Source organism: Pezoporus flaviventris, unplaced genomic scaffold (assembly GCF_033815535.1).
Source record: "Pezoporus flaviventris isolate CSIRO_AGI_PZ_B2104156 unplaced genomic scaffold, CSIRO_AGI_Pfla_v1 ptg000138l, whole genome shotgun sequence".
NCBI lineage: Eukaryota > Metazoa > Chordata > Aves > Psittaciformes > Psittacidae > Pezoporus > Pezoporus flaviventris.
Genome location: NW_026892686.1, coordinates 938,571 through 959,778, shown reverse-complemented (window position 1 = coordinate 959,778; position 21,208 = coordinate 938,571). Strand labels below are relative to the sequence as shown.

The window sequence follows — 21,208 nt, the reverse complement described above, 5'->3', positions numbered from 1 at the left end:
TGGTAGATGAGAGACTGAGAGAAGGAAGAAGATTAATTACTTTCCAGATAGCATTGTAGTACTTGCAGTGTGCAATGCTATATGCAGAAAGACGCCTCGGTTAAAATTCAGATGTAGAGGCTGGTTTTCCATCATAGTCACATCTCATTGTTCATTCTTACTGCTGTGCTCAGAGTAGGAGAGAGAACGTAATTCACTGTTCTGAAGCACCTGTATTGTTTGTAACTAGTGGCATGAATTAAAAATGGAGTATGTCTTACTTGGCTTTTCATGTTCAAAGAGGGTTCTGTCACAAAGTTCTTAATCATGGTGACTTGAAATCTGGTTTAAACTTGATTTCCCTCTGTGTTTGAGTGTCAGGCTGATACTGCACAAGTGTTTGATACTGGGTTAGCGTTGACATTTACCCTGTTGGTTTTCATTGGACTGAAAGGGATTTTGGAGGGGGAGGAAAGATAACATTTTCAGTTGTGACTCTACAGCCAGATTTGTAAGCATTTAAGTATCTAGTGCTGAACAAGATGGGTACAGAATTCATTTCTGGTGTAGCTTAGCTGCTTACAGACCTGTTCTGTTTTCCTGTCACTGTTATTGTTCAGTGCAGCTCAGTATGATAATGCAGTCTGAGCTGTATGTGGAACAGTTGCCCAGCATAACACTGTACCCTGAGTGAAGGGACCTGCTGCAGGGATCAGGATGACCACAGGGGTACAGCCCTACACCAGAGGGCCTCAGGCTCCATGAGATTCTGACCTGGCTGTAGCTGTAAGTGCCTTTAACCCCTGACTTGAACCCAGTTGAGATGCTCTGGGCTCAAATCTGCAGTAGCAGCAGTCACTCCCTGCAGTCAGGCTGCCCTCTTATCTTCCCTGTGGAAGGAGTACCTGAATGGCAGCTTGTCAGCTATCGGCTTGCTGTGTGGCATGTTAACATGTCTGGAAATCACTGTGTGGTACCTGGTTTAGCTCATGAGGGTTGGTGCTTGACAATGTGGACTGGTGGCTTTCTGCTGGAGGCAGGAATCTGTTGCCACAGCATGGTGCCAAGGCTCTGTCAACTTGCAGGTATGACTCAGTGATCACAGGAGCCATAAATTGAGGAGACATGGGCTCCAGAATGCCTAAAACGTTTTTACAGTGGCTTTGAGGAGCTAAAGCCAGGGAAGGCTTTCAGCAACTTCATCTGATTTAACGAGATTATGAGCCGAGGCCATCAGTCAAGAAAGTGCTTATGCACATGCTGCTCAGAGAAGCACGTTACTGTATTTTGCTTCATCTGCTTCACTGCTTTTCCCCTGTCCTGTTTTATACCTTGCTCTGGAGTGGCCAATGTTTGAGATCCTTTGTCACAGAAAAAAGTCTGTGTATTGAGAATAGTCGTGTGAACTCCACATGCTAAGAAATATTATTATGGAAGCTACAAAGTTCATGGACTTTGCAATACAAGATTTAGAGAGGAACAAAGAAGTATTGTGGACAATTTCACTGCACATTTTCTTATATGCATCATAGGCATGCACTTGTGTCCCCTGTTCACGTGGTCTGGTTGTAGTGCTAATCATTCCTTTCCCTTAAAGCAAACATTTGCCCCATCCCTGGCAGTGTTCAAGGCCAGGCTGAACGGGGCTTGAGGCAAACCTGCTCTAGTGGAAGGTGTCCCTGCCCATGGCAGGGGGTTGGAACTGGATGAGCCTTAAGGTCCCTTCCAACCCAAACCATTCTATGTGTGATTTGTCAGATACAGTCAGTCACTGGTTGGTGTTTGAAGTTTTGAGGGTGATGGAAGGGTCTGTCAGTTGTGGCAGCCTTTTTAGGGAAGCTTTTCTTAAAGGAAAGTTGCAAAGCACTGTAGTAGATCAACAGAAATATGGGCAACATGAGAGTTTACCTTTTCAGTCTTCTAGAATGATTCAGAAAGCTGAGGTGAAACCTGGGAACTCCCAAGTATTGCAGAGCCAAGCTGCCTACAGTTTCTGACTGCTTTCACTTACATTTCCTTTGCAAGCTACTAATCAGGTCCAGCAGCAGCTATGGGGAAAGGTATCAAAGCTGTAAATTAAACCTCTGGGAACTGCCATCAAAAGAGCACTGGCAGCCCTGGGCACCTCGCATGAGGACAGCAATTGAATGGGTTTAGTTCTCCTGCATGTAAACACTGTCTCTGTTTGAGCTGGTTCATTAGAACTGGAAACCAGCTAATCTCTGCAAAGCTCTTCCGTGCAGTCAAGGTTCTGTGTGATTCCGGTTGGAATTCCTGTCATCTTCAGTTTGTGCTGCCATGAAAAAGAGAAACTGTGATGATGGAGGGAAGAGAATTGAAAAGTGTGTGCACACACCACAAAAAGAAAGAAGAAGAGGAATTATTGTTTTTAAAAAGCATGAAAACTGTTAAAAGCCTGAAACTCACTCAAATAACTTCCCTTTTCCTCCCTGAGCAAACGGACCAGGTCTCAGTTTGTCAGTAAGGCCAGAAATGAGCAATCTCGGTCCACATGGTCAAGCGAAGTCCTGGCTGTGACACTGCTGCCCCTGTTCTGTAGGAAGCTGTTGTTGCTGCGCCAGCCCCTCTTGAAATCCTGGCCCCAAATCTAAATAGATCAGTTCAAGATGTTGTAGTTCTTACACAAATGGTGAATGCCTACTAAAGACATCTAAACATTGTTGCTTCCAAAAGCTTACAGCTTGTCTTGAATGTTAACAGCTGATACATTCCTTGGTATTTATATTCATCTCTATTCTTGGTTGACTTTACATAATCACATGAAGCCTTTTTATTTTCCTGTAAAAGGAGATTACTATGGTTAGCAACAACTGACGCCAGCAGAGACAGAATGGCTTAAAATAGTTGACAGAAAGGACGAGAAAGACAGTAGCTTGTGTATAACATGGAGAAAGTTTCTCTGCTCTTACAACTGATTTTTAGCACTGGATAATTCTCCCCCGCGATGTTTTGGCTGAAGACCCTGTGATTTGGGATTCTTTTTGTGCATTTCCTGTTGTTTTTGAACACTAAGGGCCCTTCCACTTGAATGTGATATAGTCCCTTCCTGTGTGAGAGAATTTCATGTGGAAATAAGAACAAGAAAGGAAGTTTAAGAGCAGAACTGTTAAATGAACAGATTAATTGTGATGGTTTCTTACTACCTTTCTGAAGCAGCTTGAAGACAGTGGTACCCTCAACAGGATAGTCATTTCAGTGGTCCATTGCCAAGACAAGAATGTGAATTGTTCGTTCACTTCCTTGGTGATACCAGCCTATTTGCCTTCAGAACTGTACATACCAGTTTCTCATGCATGCCTGTTAAATCAGTGCAGGAAATTACATGCTCTGTCTGTATTCTGAGCATATACCTCCCTGAAGCTCCCTGTGGAAGCATGTGTTCTGAGGGCTTTTCAAGATCAAGCAGTGCAATGGTTGGGCAGTCCTGCAGGACTAGTATTGCCCATCCATATTATCCACTGCAGGCTTTAGCTTCACTAAAATGAATGGAATTCTCCATTATTATATTAGCATTGCTGGGAAAATGGACACAACCATTTGATGGGATTAAAGCAGGTATCTGTCAAACTGAAATGACTCCAACTCTTCAAGCTTCCCAGTGAAGCATGCTGCCCACTATATCACGTGAAGTGTTTCTTGAGTCAGGGCTTGTTTGACAGGTAAATTCTTGGCTGTAAGAGAACAGATATGCTCCTAGGTTTGTATTTCATAGTACTCTCCAGGATTTTTAGGTGAAAGCTCCTGGATGCTTTCTCTGCTGTTGCATCCATATGAGGGACACAGTACAAGGGGTGTTGGGTTTAAACTTAAACAGGGAAGTTGTTAGATGCAAGAAGGAAGCTCTTCCCTGTGAGGTAGCTGAGGCGCTGGCACAGGGTGCCCAGAGAAGCTGTGGCTGCCCCATCCCTGGCAGTGCTCAAGGTCAGGTTGGACACAGGGGCTTGGAGCAAGCTGCTCTAGTGGAAGGGGTCCCTGCCCGTGACAGGGGGTTGGGACTGGATGAGCTTTAAGATCCCTTCCAATCAAACCACTCCTGATTCTGTGGTTGTCCTCTACTTGGTTTTTGTTGCAGTGGGGCTTACTTAATAAATTGGAGTAATACCAGAAGGTCCTTTTGTCGTGACAAGGGATAGTAGTCCTGGAGGAAGTATTTATGTCATAAAATGTAAAGCATTCATCATTTTGCAGTGATGTTTTTTCTCTGTGTGCCACCCTACCTGCTGCAATGCATTAATGTGTGTCCCACTGCAGTAGTTTACAGTGTAGTAGTTGTCACTGCAACACAATGCTGGGTTTAAGTTGTTATTCAGGACAGGCTCATATGTCATACAAAATTGATATGCTGCATTATGTATGCTACCTTCACATTAACTTGGGATAATATTTGTCTTGTTACAAACCAGCGATTCTGTTGGTGTCATGAACAAATGTGTCTCTTCAATTTTCCTTATTCAGAAGAGAGAAAACACCACACGGCACCTCCCAGTCGCTGAGAACAAAATACCTGGACTTGAATTTTTATATTTATTCATCCAGGACAATGCAGAGCAGGTCCTAATAATGAAGAGAGAATGAACTTAAAGTTAGTAAAAGGAAATATGGAAGGGCATATAGTAGGCTTTTTTCCATGCAGTCAATACAGCTACTTTGACTAATCTGAAAGAAGAGAATAATTAGCTTAGCCAGGTAGCTTTTGGAGGAGGGAAGGGCTGTGGATGTTGTGTACTGGGACTTTGCTAAAGCCTTTGACACCATTTCCTGCAGTGTTCTCCTGGAGAAACTGGCTGCTCATGGCTTGGATGGGTGTGCTGTTCACTGGGTAGGCAACTAGCTGGCTGGAGGCCGAGGCGGTGGTGCATAGAGTTAAATCCCGTGCTGGCCACGTGTAAGTGGTTTCCCCAGAGCTCAGTGCTGGGGCCAGTTCTCTTTAGTATCTTTATCAGTGATTGGGATGAGGGGATCCGGAGCACACTCAGTGAGTTTGCAGGTGCAGCCAAGTTGGGTGGGAGTGTTGATCTGCTCGATGATAGGAGGCTCTATGGAGGGAAGGGATTGTTCCCCTGGGCTCAGCTCTGGTGAGGCTGCACCTCGCATCCTGTGTTCAGCTCTGGGCCCCTCACTACAAGAGAGACATTGAGGTGCTGGAGCAGATCCAGAGAAAGGCAAAGGAGCTGGAGCAGACTGCCCAGCACAGTGGTGGAGTCCCTATCCCTGCAGGGGTTTAAAAGACGTGTAGATGTGGCGCCTGGGGACATGATTTAGTGCTGGCAGTGCTGGGTGGGTAACAGTTGGACTTGATGACCTTAAAGATCTTTTCCAGCCTAAACAATCCCATGTTTTGCCAAGCTTTTTGTGGTGGTTTGTGTGCTTTGTTGCAGTCTGTGTGCGGCTTCCTTGTAGCCTTGCTCCATTGTGTAAACAGGTTGAAGTGAGCTTAGTGGAATTGATGATGATTTATTGTTGAGTCATCTACTGTTTCATTATATTCTCTTTGTGTCTGCAGTTTTAATGAATATTCAGTTATGAGGAAGCCTAGATCTCAAATGCACACTGTTTTGGTGTAGGAGGCTGAGCCAAACCCTGAAATCAGACTTTATGTGCTGGTGCCAGTCAGCTTTGTGTCAGGCCAGGCTGCAGTGAGAATTGAGCTCATTGAACCCTGTGAACTTCACTCATTTATAGTGAGACTTTTATGTCTGTCTTCTTGGTGGTAATACTGAAAATGATGAAGTAGAAGAGAGCCTTGTGTTTAGTCAGGAGAGGAGCTCATTCTAACACACTAAGAGATTTAAGGCTAAGAAAGATGGGTGAAGTAAGAGTTCTGCTTGCTCTCACTTAAAGAAAATGACAACAGCAACAAAGCAAATCCCAGTGAGAACTACAGGCTGTGCACACTGCAAAGACATGTCCCTGGGCAGCAGGTCCTAACCAGGGTCCCGTCAGCATGCAGACACTGTGAGGCGGGTACCACTTTTTATGTCAAGCCATTACAAAATCGTTGACTGGATGCGTTGTACAAACAGTTGTGTCCAGTTACTTTGCTTGCTGCAAGGCCCACATCTTACATTTGCTAAATGAACTCCAGAGTCAAAGGAGTGGGTGTTGGGGGGGCTTTTTGGGTTGGTTTGGGGGGTTTATTTTCAGGTTTGCCATGTCCTTGTAGCAGAGGGTCAGATCCTGCTTGGCTCTTTTACCAGATTTGATTATACATAAGCAATGAAGAAGATCCTTTCCTGGGTAGGTTTGCTTCTTTGGCACCTTTTATGTTTTAGTTCAGTGGCAGTGTTTGCATCAGAAAGGGTGGGGGGAGGTTGGGCCTTGCTGTGATATGATGAATTCCCACTGGATGAGGAAGTTCTGCGGGATTGTTCTAGTGGTATAAGGTAAAGACACCACCTGTGACTGTGGTATGGAAGACTGAACACATCAAGGCTTGGAGTAACAAAGGAGTCCTCTGAAACATGCTTCCGTAACACATGGGGCTGGGATGGCACGAGATGAGCTGTTGATTTCAGTACAGAATATACTTCCTGCAAGGAAAGATCTACTAGTTATGAATCACCTGCAACCTCAGATCATTTTAGTGATCAAATCTAGTATCAAATAGGTGACTTGATTTCCTTTTCTGTCTAGTAACTCTTCCTCATTTATTCAGATGTCTAGAAAACATGGAACCATGATATTCACTGAAGCAGTGAACCCAGAGTTTGATAGTACCAAAAATTCCAGATTGCAGGTTATAATTATATATAATTATATTGTTTAGAGAGGTGTATGTTAAAGAGTTCTTAAAATGATCAAAGATGATGACATGTAATGTAAAAAGTCGATTTAATCTCAAATCTATGAGACATTTTAATAACATAATTGTATTATCTTTTCTGTTTCCATATAATGTTACTCACCTGCAGTACTGGGTGTGTTCTAGTGATAGTCAAACCTTTCTGATATTAAAGGCACCTGGTAGCTACTGCAGCTGTTAAAAGCATCAGTTACTCAAAGCAACAGCCATCTGTGTCATGAGTAGGGTTGAATTCTTCCTGGTGGGGTTCAGCATCATTTCATGCAGGGCAGAATCTGGTTTAGCGTTTATAGAGTAGAGGAACCTGTTTCTGTTGCAGGGGCTGCCAGGCTGTGGTGAGATTTTATACGAAGGCTTTGAACTCTCTGCTCCAGCATTTCTTCATCCATCCAAGGTGAGTGGTCATCTCAAATTCAGCAAATTCCTAATGAATGTGCCAATTGTTTAAGCTTATTTCTATAGGTACAGGATGGAGTTGTTCTTCTGCAGCTTTGTTGTCTTGGGAAAGTTTGGAAGCTCGCAGCAAAGTTTGGTACCTCTAAGGAGATTTTCCTTCCTTAGCTGAGTTGTTACATCATCCTGACTGGTTCTTTTGGAGCTGATGCAAATAATGTCTTTAGTTAGTACAAAGCTTAAGCTTTCAGAATGGAGTTTTGACACAACATGTACTTGCTGAAAGTTTTGATGGCTAAAAACTCGGTAAGGGAAGATGTGATATTTAAATGCAGGCCCTGCAGTTTTCTTTGTGCTGAGCTGATGTATTCCTTTATTTACAGCACATACAGTATTCAACAATGGAATATAAGAAATGAAACAAAACTGTAACAGTGATTAAATCACTTTTGTCTTTAAACCCTGCAATCAAAAACCAGTTTCGGATCTGTTGTATATTCACTGTATATGCACTGTTCTCTATCTGTTGTACAGAACCGTAGCAGAACCCTTTCATCTTTCAAATTTTGGGATACTAAAGGAAGGCCTATGTAAGCATGCTGTTGAGCAGGGCCACCGTAGTTAATCTCCTCTACATGAGAAAGGATGCTCTGGGCATGCTAACTGTTTAGTAAGATGAAAACTTGAGTGTTTCTGGACAAGAATCCACTGTTGTGTTCCCTGCTGCAGTACCAGAGTGCTCTGAATGGCTTCAGCTTCTAAGGCTCCTTTTTCATTTCATGGCATGGAAAGCAAATTGCCTTCAGCAAGAATTTTAAGTGTTGGCAATTTGAAAGTCTATATTTGAGTGTGTGTATATATATATTCCTTAAAATTGGATAGTTAGGCATGGAAAAACTTCTACTGCTAAACTTCCTGAGACTTTTTCCTTCTGATTTACCAGAATACAGCCCTGAATATGTAGCTCTTGGTGGCAAATGAATTTGGCTCAGTGTCTCAGTGTACAGAAAGCTGCTTGTTACCGTTTTGGGCATTCTTTGGGAGTTGCTTGTTGTTTTGATGTGTAGAATTCAGGCCAATTGTTTGTTATCTCCAGGTGGTGTTGTATTTTAAACCACATAGAAATTAAAGCTTTTCCATACAGCACCTTTCAGCTGTGAGCTGGGTGCGAGATGAATGTCCTTATTCTGGAGTAATGTATTGAGAAACGACATGGAGCGACTTGACTGATTGTCATTAAGTCACTGTAAGAGCATGGGATAAAAAATCTTGGAAGACCATTGCAATGAAGATGTTGGATTATTTTCCATCTTCACTGCTGAAGTAGAAGCCAAACCTGTCCTGCTTATTTAAGAGCACTGGGAAGAGGGCACTGATGATGGTTCTCATATCCACTGTGTACCACTGAAGGAGAAAGCAGTTTAATTAATTCAGAAGTCTACCAAATTGAAAAGCACAAACATGCTTGCAAGTCTTTTTGGGAATGCAGTGTTATTCATTGCTGTGTGCTGGCTTAGGGTTAAAGCTGCACAGCCCTTGACTGTGTTAGAGGGGAAGAAGTGAGACACTGAGCAAGTGCTGGGATAACCTGGAGTGCAGCAGGGTTGGAGCTGAGCAAGCTGTGAGGCTGTTGCTTTACACAATGACTTTCATGGGGTCTTTTTCCTCCCATGCAGCCAGGTTATGGCAGCATTCAGCAATCTAAAAGGAGCTGCTTGTTTGATGCTCCCTGGGATGGATCCCAAGGCTTAGAAACCTTTGAAACCTCTCAGTGAAAGGAAGCATATGTTAATGGTTCATTAGTGGTTGTATAATCTACACAGACTTTACCAGTATGACCCAGAGTAAGCAGCATTCCTTATGCTCATGGTCAGTCTGTTGTGGTCAGAAGAGGTGCTGAAGTTTGAGGTTTGAGCAGTACAATCAGCCTTTTTGGTGGCTGTTTTCTGATGCAGATGTTTTGCTTTGGAGTACTCATCTCAGGGAGCAGGCAGACATTTGGTGCAAGCTATTCCCATGCCTGTAAAGAGCTTTCAGCTCCTCAGTGTTAGTATTGTTCTCCTGTTTTGCTAATTCATCTTTGGGTTTATGCTTAGCAGCAGCAGTGCTTATTTTAATAGATTATGAATTGCTCTGTGGAGAAGTTCTCAGCAGTGTGGATCTCAAAAGGAGGCAGGAAGGAAGAAAGAGAGAGCAGGGAAAAAATAGAATAGAAATTTTCCTCTGTCCTTTTCCAGCTGACTGGGAACGGGTTGAAAGTAGTCCCAAGGCATGACATAGCATCTATTAATTCTGGGAGCAACGCTTTACACATGGCTAATGATCCCTGGATGGATTCATTTCCTTTGGTTTCAACAGCTTAGTTCTGAGCATTAGAATGATGGATTTGTCTTGATGCTGAAGGCTTCCATTTGAAAGTCAAAGCTTCTCGTGGATGAATGCTTAACCCTGTTAGCTCCTGCAGTGAGCTGCTGCCTCCCCAAAGACAGGCTGAAGGAGAGGATCCTGCCCCTCTGTTCTGCTCTTGCGAGACCCCACTTGGAACAGTGTGTGCAGTTCTGGTGTCCTCAACATAAGGACATGGAACTGTTAGAGCAAGTCCAGAGGAGGCCGTGAGGATGATCAGGGGCTACAGCAGCTCCTGTATGGAGCCAGGCTGAGAACATTGGGGCTGTTCAGCCTGGAGAACAGAAGCTGCGTGGAGACCTCAGAGCAGCTTCCAGTGTCTGAAGGGGGCTACAAGGATGCTGGAGAGGGGCTCTTCATCAGGGACTGTAGGGATAGGACAAGGGGTGATGGGTTCAAACTGAAATGGGAAGTTCAGGCTAGATCAAAGGGAGCAATTCTTCTCCCCTGTGAGGGTGCTGAGGCACTGGCACAGGGTGCCCAGAGAAGCTGTGGCTGCCCCATCCCTGGTGGTGTTCAAGGCCAGGTTGGACACAGGGGCTTGGAGCAAGCTGCTCCAGTGGAAGGGGTCCCTGCCAGTGCAGGCAGTTAGAACTAGGTGATTTTAAGGTCGCTTCCAACCATGTCAGTGAAACCATAGCATGATTCTATAAGAGGATGAGAAATTCCATGGGTTGTCTTAGTGTCTGCATTCAAGCTTCCGCTTGGCTCTGTTCTGAACTAACACAGGGAACTGGTTAATGGCAGAGTATTAAAATAAAGGCCATACAGTCATACTCAGTAGTATAAATTAACTTTGGTGATGCTAGCATAGCAGCCCAAGCTTTAAATTAAATATTGCATTAAGTTAGTGCTGTCTGCTGCTCTGTTTGAAATAAATATATGTAGTAGTGTCTTATTTGTTCTTCTTCACCAAGTCTCTTGCTGATGCATGTACCCAGAGTTGACACTTGCAGTGTTTAAATATGAAATATCTGCTACTTTTCTTTTGCAAATTATGGACGTGCAGCGCTGTACCATGTTTATTGAGTGTCCTAGGATATTTTAGAGGTTCAGGGTGATGGTTCTCATTATCCATTGTGTTCCAGTGAAGGGGAAAGGAGGTTTATTAACTCAGAATTCTACCAAATTGAAAAGCACAAACAGTATCATAGAAAAGCCCAGAGAATGTTAATGCTGTGAACTTGCCAGGACCATGAGTTGGGTATGTGGGCAAGTAAGCAAGACCCTACCCACAAGGTAACCAAGGTGCATATTTAGTACAGGTCATCTCTATTGTCCATGCTATCATCCTGGTCTGTAATAAGCACTGTGTTACCTTCCTCACCAAGAAAGATGCCATTAGAACTTACCATAGGATAAATGCCTACACACACATGGGTAGTTCCCATTATGCAAAGTAAGTTTCAGACTTCATTTGTCATCAGGTTTCATGAAGTACATGTTACTTTGCAAATTACTTTTCCAAGTAACTATGGGAAATCCGGGTATGATTTATCTGTGAGGTGTTCAGGGATGAGTTTGTGTTTATTTCACCACTTTCTCTCAGTGTAGTGGTGCTAACGTAGTGTGGTTTTATGTTCCTTTGATGGAGGAAAACACATTAAGGAACCTTCTCACACTCTAAAAGCCTTGTTCTGAGAAGTGCTGTCCTGACCTGTACTGGGATCCTTAGAGCAGTTCATTTATTTAGCCCAAATCTTGCTCTGGCTGTGTGTGCCTCTGCTCTTCTGTGAAATGAGCAGTCAGATGCGTACAGAGTGAGGCCTTGGAGCACCCACAGCTAAACCATTCAGTTCAGTGAGTGCTGTATCCAGCTCAGTGCCTGGCTCAGTGCTGGAAACCAGCACACTGATAGCAGCATAGGCAGCGCATTTAGGGGAGCTGAAGCTGTACTTATGGTTTTGTTTCCTCATTGCCTGGTTACAGGTAACATTTCTCTTAATATTTTTCTCTTAATGGGAAAATCAGGCTGTGAATGACTGACTTGTTCTAGCAGAGTTAAATTGAATGTTATTGCAAACAGTGGGCAGGCACTGACCTAGCAGGAGAGCCTTCCATAGCTAAGCTTATCCCTCTATCCACAGCAGCTGAGGGGATCTGCTTTGGGGGTTAGATCCACGTAGAAAGCTTGAACAGATGTCCTGGTACTTAAGGTTGAAGATCTGGAAATTAAAATCTTACCAAAAGAAGCTGGATCTTCAGCTTGCCATGAATATGAGCTTCCTGCATATCCATGTTTCTAGCCCGATGTACCGCATGGTGGCTGCTCTGTGGAGGGTGGGGGTTTATTTCTTATTTTTTCTTCTCTTTTTTTTTCCTCTTTTTCCCTTTTTTTTTTGTGACTGAAGCAGCTGCTGTCTAGCTGGGAGGAAAATTGATAACTCCACACTGTAGGCAACAGGGTGCTTGCATTGGAGTCATTGATTTCCTTCCCTGCCAGGCACTGCCTGCTCCAGTCTCTGCAGAAGGCAGACTGCATCCTTTATGGACTTCATTATCAGTGCAGTCGTGCAGAGACTCCACCAATAGAACATAATGGCACTATTATGGAAAGGGTAGTGTTTGATAAAGGCACTTGGTTTAGAGACCCTGAAGACCACTTCTGTTGTTCCCTTGGAATGCCAGCGTTGGCCTGGAAGCTGTTCGCTGTTGTCAAGGTTTCGGCCACTTTCAGGATCCAGAGTTTTGATGCTTTTCTCTCCGTAATTTTTCTTGCTTACTCAGGACAAAGCCAAGAAGCTGTTTACAGCTTTGATTCTAGGAGCTGCGCTGCAAATCTTAGACAAGCTCTTTTAAAGATGTGCTGTTTGTTTTGGACATAAAGGACCAGACTCTAATGCATCTTGACCCAGAGAATTACAGTAGCCCTCACTATGGCTCTTGATCTGCAATACAGGATTTGCATTAAAAACATGAAGTTCTTCAATTTCAAATCTGTATTTTCTTGGTTTTTAAATCAAAGCCTGCAGCTTTTTCCATAAACCAGAAGTAATCACTAAATGCTGCCAGTTTAACTTAATCTGACCTCAGCAGAACCAAGCTCTTTGAAATTCTCATGCCATTATTTGATGTTACGTGTTCCTATAGGTACTCTCAGTCAAAGCAGCTTCTTCTGGTACACAGAAGCAGGTTGTGTAGGAATATTTTCCACGAGCCGGTGGAAGGTGCTGAGGTTTAGTCTGGGTCATTCGATGTGTAAATATTGCCTGCAGACCTCTTTCTGAATGCCTGAACCTAACCAAGCATTGCAGTCCGCAGACAGGCAGGGAAAATGGGCTGTGGATAAAAAATTTGGCAAGCTCCTTTAAAAAAGGTGTGCAGATGGGATCCAGAGCAACAAACCCTTGGAGTGTTAGAACAAAATGCATTCTTTTTCAAGGGAATGGTTTTTCTCAAATGCAGAAGGGAATCCAGTGCCTGATTCGAGTCTCCTTTTAGTTGTAAATCGAACCGTTTGCAGCTCTGTTTACTTCTTAAGAATAAAAATGAATTAAGTGTTTGAATCCCAGATAGGGGCATAAAACATAAAAATCCCAGACTGGTTTGTGTTGGAAGGGACCTTAAAGCTCATCCAGTTCCAACCCCTGCCACGGGCAGGGACCCCTTCCACTAGAGCAGCTTGCTCCAAGCCCCTGTGTCCAACCTGGCCTTGAACACTGCCAGGGATGGGGCAGCCACAGCTTCTCTGGGCACCCTGTGCCAGCGCCTCAGCACCCTCACAGGGAAGAGCTTCTGCCTAAGAGCTCATCTCAGTCTCCCCTCGGGCAGGTTAAAGCCATTCCCCTTGGCCTGTCCCTACAGGCCCTTGGCCAAAGCCGCTCTCCACGTTTCTTGCAGGCTATTCTGTAAAGAGTATATTCTAATACTATTCATTAGAAAATTCAGTATTAGTTGAATATAATAATTGTCCTGCTTTGAAAATTGGAATTTCTGTTCCAGGTCATTGATTTTCTTTTGTGGCTTTGGTTTGGTTTGGTTTTTTTGAATAGCCACCTTGAATCAGTTAAAATTAACATCACTATTAAGCTCTTGCTATTAGAGCTGATGGTAATGCTTGTTTTTTATATTCCTTGAAAATACTTCAGGCATAGTTGCTGTCTAGACACTATCATTTTCTGTTCAATCCCAAATTGTTCCCAGTGTGGTTTCTGGTTGTAACATCAGGGTGGGAAGAAATACTGTGAAATGAACCAGAAAACTATTTGTAGTCATAGGAGGAAGAACTGAGGAATGGGTAGATTGCTTCTACCTGCTTCCGAATTTAGATGGACTCCTGTCTAAATCTGTGTAGTCAGGGCAGGGGAGCATGGGTTCAAACTGAAACGGGGAAGTTCAGGTTGGAGATAAGGCAGAAGTGATTTATGTGAGGGTGCTGAGGCGCTGGCACAGGGTGCCCAGAGAAGCTGTGGCTGCCCCATCCCTGGCAGTGTTCAAGGCCAGGTTGGACACAGGGGCTTGGAGCAAGCTGCTCCGGTGGAAGGTGTCCCTGCCCATGGCAGGGGTTGGAACTGGGTGATCTGAAGGTGTTTTCCAACCCAAACCAGTCTGGGATTCTATGTGCATTGAGAGGCTAATTAAGGCTTTAACTGGGCTTCCTTATTCTCTGTATCTGTTTGTGTGCCTTTTCCAGTTTAGCCCTCATCCCAGCTAATGGCAAAGTTGGTGGTGGCAAAGCATAATTTAAGACACATGGCTTCAGATTTTAAGTCAGTGCAATAACAGTTATACTGTGCTCCCTATCTGGGGTGTACCACAGACATTGAGACAGCCTTGACAGTTTGGAGGGACAAGGAGGACCCAGTGTCTGCTGGCTCTTGACATAGAAGTTGGTCTTACAACACTGTAAAAAGACACAACTAAACTTCTCTGATTTATTTAAACTCTGAACAGGTCCAAATTTAAGCCTCTCTTTAAACATGAAAGCAAGCAGAGCCCAGTGTCAGGTAGATTTAACATGCGTTAAATGTGGACAGTGAATTTTGGATAGCCAGTCCTACCCTGCCAGCTCCTGGGAGATATCAGTCTATTAGGTAAGATTCCAGTGCTGAATTTTTAATGCACTTTTAGTGATTAAAGTGCTCTTTCCCTCCACTGCTTGAAAGGGATCACAGTGGCTTTAAAGCACGGTTTAAAGTCACAACAACAGTGGGGGATTAATAATTGTAGTTGACCGTATGTCTGTGTGGGAGAGAAAGGCTGAGCCTCTTTGCATACAAGTGTTGTGTTGGAGACAAATGAAAACCACTCATTTTGTGGGTAGTAAATGAGAAGTATCTGTTTGAAAAGGATTCTGTGATAGCAAGTGACTGGACATTAACTGTGGGCCTCTGGTGAAGGAAACTGAGGCTTGAAGGGCAGGAATGAGCATAACGTGATGGTTTCAGACAAGGATTTAGGCTTGGCATTTGACTGAAGGTTATTCATGCACATGGACATGTAAGGGTGGAAGCTCAGTGTCATTAAGGTGAAAATGGGATGGGCTACTGATGTCAGTGAAACCAGAGAGGCCCAAATCCTTACAAGTAATGGGATTCCTTGCTCCTCTTGCAGCTAAAGTAGGTAGTGTTAAGTGTGTTAGATCCTTTCCAATGCTATGTGTTCTGCAAGAGAAAATAGTACTTTACTTTCCTATTTGGAGGGGATAAAAGCGCTTGGCCTGTAAGCTATTTGCAAGACTGCAGTGTGCAAACCAGAGCATGGCTTTCCAGCACCACAGCATGTACTGGTCCTGATGGAAGGAAGGAAGGAAGAGAACACTCATAGTCCAGACTGTTCCATGTGAGTTACCACCATAAGTGCGTTGCCTGAGTTCACTCTGCACCATGTGCACCATTCCCACACCAAGGCACTGTCACTGTGCATGATAATAAGCCATTGCTGGAACTTCCTCTTGGTTTAATATTGCTGGTAGCAGCTGGCCCATGGTAGTAATGAATTACTGTATTTAATTGTGAAACTCAGTCTGGGATTTCTACTGCTGTGCTGTATTGCCCAGACCAATAGCAGACTGAGAGTCCTGTAGTCAGAGGAGAGAAGCTCAAAGCAGGCAGGTTCACGTGGTGTCTCTGGGTTTACAGCTGACAAGTTGAAGAGTGTTTTCAAACTGCTTCACCTCTCCTCTGCCCGCATTGATCATCTGGGAAAAGACCAGAAAGTAAACCGGGAGTGGGGTGCGTGGGTTAATGGAACGTTTTATGAGTACTTTGGCTTTAACCTGCCAGCAGGGAGACTGAGATGAGCTCTTAGGCAGAAGCTCTTCCCTGGGAGGGTGCTGAGGCGCTGGCACAGGGTGCCCAGAGAAGCTGTGGCTGCCCCATCCCTGGCAGTGTTCAAGGCCAGGTTGGAAACAGGGGCTTGGAGCAACCTCATCTAACTGAAGGTGTCCCTGCCCATGGCAGAGAGTTGGAACTGAATGGGCTTTAAGATCCCTTCCAACACAAATCAGGCTGGGATTCTGTGGTTTGGGAAACTTGCAAAGATTATACCATGCTCCTTATCTTTGGTGTCTCAAGTAGAAGAGGATTCTCAAGCATGAACTTCTTTCTCCATCTGCTTCAGTTCAATAGTAAGGATAAAACCCAGGACCTCGGTATGAATTGTCAGGTATTTGAACTGACACAAGTTAAAATATGACCCACATCCCAGTCAGAACATTCAGCTAATCCTTTATCTCTTCCTGCTGTCATGTGACACTTCCACCTTACCCTCTTGAATAATCTAATCCATCCTGATCCAGCTAGGCTGTTGGATCATGTGTATTAAATCAATAGTATGATTTAATAGGTGAATTAAAGTATATCTAGCTCCATTGAATCTCTGCTTCATAAACCCTTTGAGATTGGTAGGAAAATTCTCTGTTTGCTTTGGAGTTTAATGAATTAGATAAAGGGAAGAAAAACACATTTATCAGATAAAGAGAAGAAAGTGTTTGATTGTGTGGTTTTGCATTCTCTATTAAAATCCATATTGCATGACAGCAGTTCATGCACCTGCAGAAAAGAGATGTCCATTACATAGCACTGTGCTTTGGGGGTAGCTCTACAGGGGTTTGTTGAGGTCTGTGGGTAGGAGGAGAGGGCTCTGGACTCCAGTGTATTCATGTTGAAATATGTATGTGTAATGCAGGTGCCTCCGGTGTTATCTGCTGGTCCGTCTCACGCCAAAAGCATTTAAATAAATGTGTTTGGTCTTTAGCTGTTATAATGGCATTAGGGAGAGAGAAATCACTGTGCAGCACCTTTGGTTGTGGTCATCATACTTTCGGGATGTTAAGTATGAGAGCAATGCACAGCCCATTGGGAATGTAGCAGCAGAGCGAAGCTGACCCCCACACAATAACCAACACAGAAAGGTGGAGAGTAATTCAAAGCAGGTGCTACAAGAAAGCTGGAGAGAGGTTTGGGACAAGGGCCTGTAGGGAATGGCTTTAACCTGCCTTTTCTGTTGGCTTTTGCTCCTATTCTCCCTATGTGGAGGCAGCTTCCACCAGAGCTGGGATGAGGAGCTCATCTGCACGCTCAGAGCTCAACAGTGGTGGCACATTTAGCTGCAGTTTATACAGCTGCTTTGGCCATTTAGTGCTTTAAAATAGTCGAGTACAAAGCATGAAGCACTGAAGTTAGTGCATCTTTTTCTAACTCATTCAGTATTAGTAGGAAAACTCCAGCTAGCTGGTAATGTGAAAGCCACCAAGAGGTACTTGACCTGTGCTAGCACCTCCCCACCCTCACAGGGAGGAACTTCTGTCTTACCTCCAACCTGAACTTCCCCTATTTCAGTTTGAACCCATCACCCCTTGTCCTATCACTGCAGTCCCTGTTGAATTGTGAATGCTGATGAACGTCATCAGTATTTCCATGATACGTCACACTCTCCTACGTTAAAGATGCAGAACATCATTTGCAACATTCCTCTTCACAGAGTGCCCACGTTAGAGGGTGATGTACCTCCAGCAGCCATAGGGTCAAGTGATTTGCTTGTGGCAGAGCAGAGAATGAAGTGTTTGTTTTCCCACATCCCTGTGTTTTGGAGCAGTTGCCAAATCTTGAAAAACACAAGTAAAGCCATTATTTGTAGATGTTGCTCATTACAGGGTTTCTTATCGATTGGAGTCTAACACATTTCTGTGAAACGCATTGAAATTACTCTTGTAAGGGTGGGTATGAGCTTGCAGTCATGCTTTGGAGTGTTAGCTGAGCACACCACTTGAGTTGAGCTCTTTACAAATGCCCAGTTCATTTTACTCCCTGTTTGAAAGGCACTTTCATCCTCCTGCCTCGCAGCTCTTTTCTTGACAGCACAGAAGTAAGCAATGAAGGTTTTGCAAGATGTTAACCGTTAACTTTCTTGGTTTAGTTTTACCTTTATGTCTGTAAAATTTTGAGGGTTTTGGAGAGTGCTATTTCTTGGAGTATTTCCTGTCTCTGTTCTGCCTGGGGATGATGAGAATGCAAGACAAAATCCCACAGCATTCTGTAATCTCTCTGCAGGTTGTTTTAAACCAGGATTGAGGGATACCTGGTGTACAGGCCAGTCGTACACACAGCCTGTGTTTAGTCTGGGAGCAAGTGAGCAGGAATCCAGAGCTCTTTTGTAGTATTACCCGCTATTTGTCCCCAGAAGCCCCCATACGGACCCCAGGCTCCTGTTTCTCTGTCATTAGGCTCAGCATAAATGGGATACCAGTGCTGAGGTTTAAGAGGAACAGGAGAAAATCCTGTATCCTAAATGGAAGTCTGTGGTAACCTAGTGTTCCATAAACATGCTGTAAGACACCAGAGGAAGCAGCCTGAATTCCTGCATCATCCTAGCCAGGCTGGGACAGCTGAAATTCCTAAGAATGAGATCTTTAACATGAGCACTGAACTTTAACAAATATTCCATGGCCTGCAGCAGCAGTGGTTTAAATGGAGCACATTATCTTCAGGATTTTCAGGTGGAAGTCTGGTGTCTGTGCCTGTTCCTTTGTGCTTTATGTTGTCTTACTTAAGCTGACTCATGCTGATGCCAATGGAAATTAGAGCAGTTTCTCATTTCCTGGTATGGCCTATGCAGAGCTGAGTAAATACGTGCAGAACACAAACTGTGTTCTTCCTGCATGCAGAACCCTGGGATATAAACTCCAGGGTGTACATTCATCATGTCAATCGGTGCCTCCTTGTGCCAAGGCCCATGTAACACTGGCGTTCCTAAGAAGCAGAACTGCCTCCAGCAAGAGGAGCTGCGTGCAGAGGTGGGAAGTTAGTACAGCAGAAGGCAGGCAGCCCAGATGGCGTGGTTAGGAATGGAGCTGGATACCTCCCATGGTGTCAGGAGAGCTGCTGTATTTTGCTTACTCCACCCTGACGCTTGAAAAACAGGGGAATTGTCAGCTCTTCCTGGGAGCCAGGAGTTTGGGAATGCTGTTGGTATGATTTTCTCTCGCAGCCTGACTGCTGTAACTGGTACAGTCTGAGTAGCACTTCTGGCTTGCTTGAGAACCACAGAATTGGGCTTTTTTGTTTCCTCTATTATCCCTTTTCCTGTTCATTTGTCCATCCATACAATATTGTCCTCGCTTGCCCTTCAGCAGTCAAAAGCTCAGTGTGATTTCAGCAGGCTTTATGGGAAATGAGAAGGAAAAGCATGTAAGAAGGAGCTATTTTTCCTGCCTAGACCACAGAACACCTTTCCCTGCCTGTGTTTTGTTCTCTTTCCTGTGAATTTCAGCTATTAAAGCAACTGATACGTATGGATGAGTAGATGTAGTATGTGTATAGCTCTCTTTGTCTGTATTTTCTGCTGATCCTATTCCTAGCACGGGGTATTTTATATGGCAAGATGATTTGTGTTCTTAGCTCAGCTTCCAGGTACACTTTTCCAGAACAAAGTAACAGGATAGGTGAAAACTGATTTTTAGAAGCACTTTGGCACATAACATACGCTTTCATTGACGTTTCTCTTGGACTGGCAACTGGGAAGCCTCTCTAAAAAAGGAAACTTCAGCTCTCCACTTAGATGAATACTCTGGAAATATTACTCCTGCCTGGGGCTGGTTGATGTTTCATTCATTTTCTTCATTACAGAGGGATTTCCAGTCAGAAAATCGCCAAGTCTCTTGTCTTTTTGATCTTATTTTTCTCTTCCTCATCCCTTCTATTTCCCCAGCTGGCAGGTTGGGAATTTCTGTTTCTGCCCTCTTGTCTCCAGCCCTTCACTGTCTTATTCCATATGTTGATTATCTCCTCCCATCACCAAGCTGTGAATAATTCTGTGTGGGAAATGATGCAGCTGCCTGGAAATCAGCTGTTTGGCACAAGCACTGCGCTGCCTCGTGAGAGAAGTCCCTGGGTTAAGAGAGAATCACTACTAAAGTGTTCTGGAGAAACATCCTTTAGCACCAGTGCCTATCTCAAGCTTGTAATAAGGAAGAATTGTTGTTATCGCATTGACTGGAAAACCCAGTGTTCTGGGCATTTATTTGCTTTCTGTTTCTCTTAGAGTTCCAGAGCACTTTTAAACTTCACTAGAATCCCAGACTGGTTTGGGTTGGAAGGGACCTTAAAGCTCATCCAGTTCCAGCCCCCTGCCACAGGCAGGGACACCTTTCACTAGTCCAAGTTGGATGGGGGCTAAACATTAAATATCTAATGAAACCCTGGCTTTTGGTTCAATAGAAGGTTTCAAATGAGGAGTGTCGCCTCAGAGATTTTCAGTGAGTAGATCAGATTTGTGTTGAGCGTGCCTTAGTTAACCTCCTGAACCTGGGACTTAGGTGCAACAAATCCAGTTCCTACCCCTGTCAGTAGTCATGCTGATACTCCATTTGAGAGGCAGTGGATGTCTGAAGGCTATGAAGATGTTCCTGGTGTGCATCCAGAGCTTCTTGTTTCTCTGAAGGCACTACCTGTCTGCAGGTAGGCCTTGTTGGGGCATATTTCGGTCTTTAGTAACTCTTGGCAATTTTATATGTATTTATATAATAATGATCATAATGATAGTTATGGTAATAGATACGTATTTAATCAGAATTTCCCTCCTTGCAGCTTGTGGCCATTGCCTCTTGGTCTTCTCATAGTCTATCTCTGAAACTAGTGTGGCTGCATCTTCTCTAGACCTTTGCTGTAGATAGTGACCCTGTGAGCAGCTTGCTAACAGATCTCCTTAGCAGAGGTGATCCAGGATGGCTATTTGGAGTCTTGTGTCATACACAGATGAGTGAATTTTCTCCCTATCTTTCATACTGTTACAGGTCCAGCAGAAAAGCTTTCTTGCCATGAACGGGATGCTGTACCTCTGGCTAAAGCTATTCTCCAACTCAGACAGCAGCAAAAGCTGCAGCTTCATTACTCTCAGTCAGCCAGTCTTTAGTATTATGCTGTGTATCACTCTGTAGTATTACAGCAGCATAAGAGGAGGTTGTAAGAGAGGATTTTGAAGTGGTTTTCCACTTGTTTCTGTTTTTAATAGTCCCCTCCATTAATCCCCACTGGAGGAACCCCACACTTGTTATAATGACTTTGAAGAGCAATACAACCTCTTCTGCTTTCTTTCCAGTTTTATGCACTTACGCAATTCCACATTACTCCAGCTCGCATCAGATTTGAATGATAAAGTAGTTCAGAT

General features: G+C 44.0%; 1 protein-coding gene across 5 annotated transcripts in view; it reads left to right on the top strand.

Moving 5' to 3' along the window:
* Positions 1-21,208, top strand: part of LRRTM4 (leucine rich repeat transmembrane neuronal 4) — a 280,687-nt gene that overhangs the window by 205,501 nt on the left and 53,978 nt on the right. For 2 of the 5 annotated variants that reach the window (XM_061478932.1, XM_061478931.1), the window contains one exon: positions 7,122-7,196. The exons of 2 other annotated variants lie outside the window; for them this stretch is intronic. In XM_061478932.1, coding sequence (XP_061334916.1) covers positions 7,122-7,196 — 75 coding nt within the window. Of the gene's footprint in view, positions 1-7,121; positions 7,197-18,093; positions 18,130-21,208 lie in introns of those variants that run through there. One more of the 5 variants, XM_061478934.1, reaches the window with a different exon arrangement.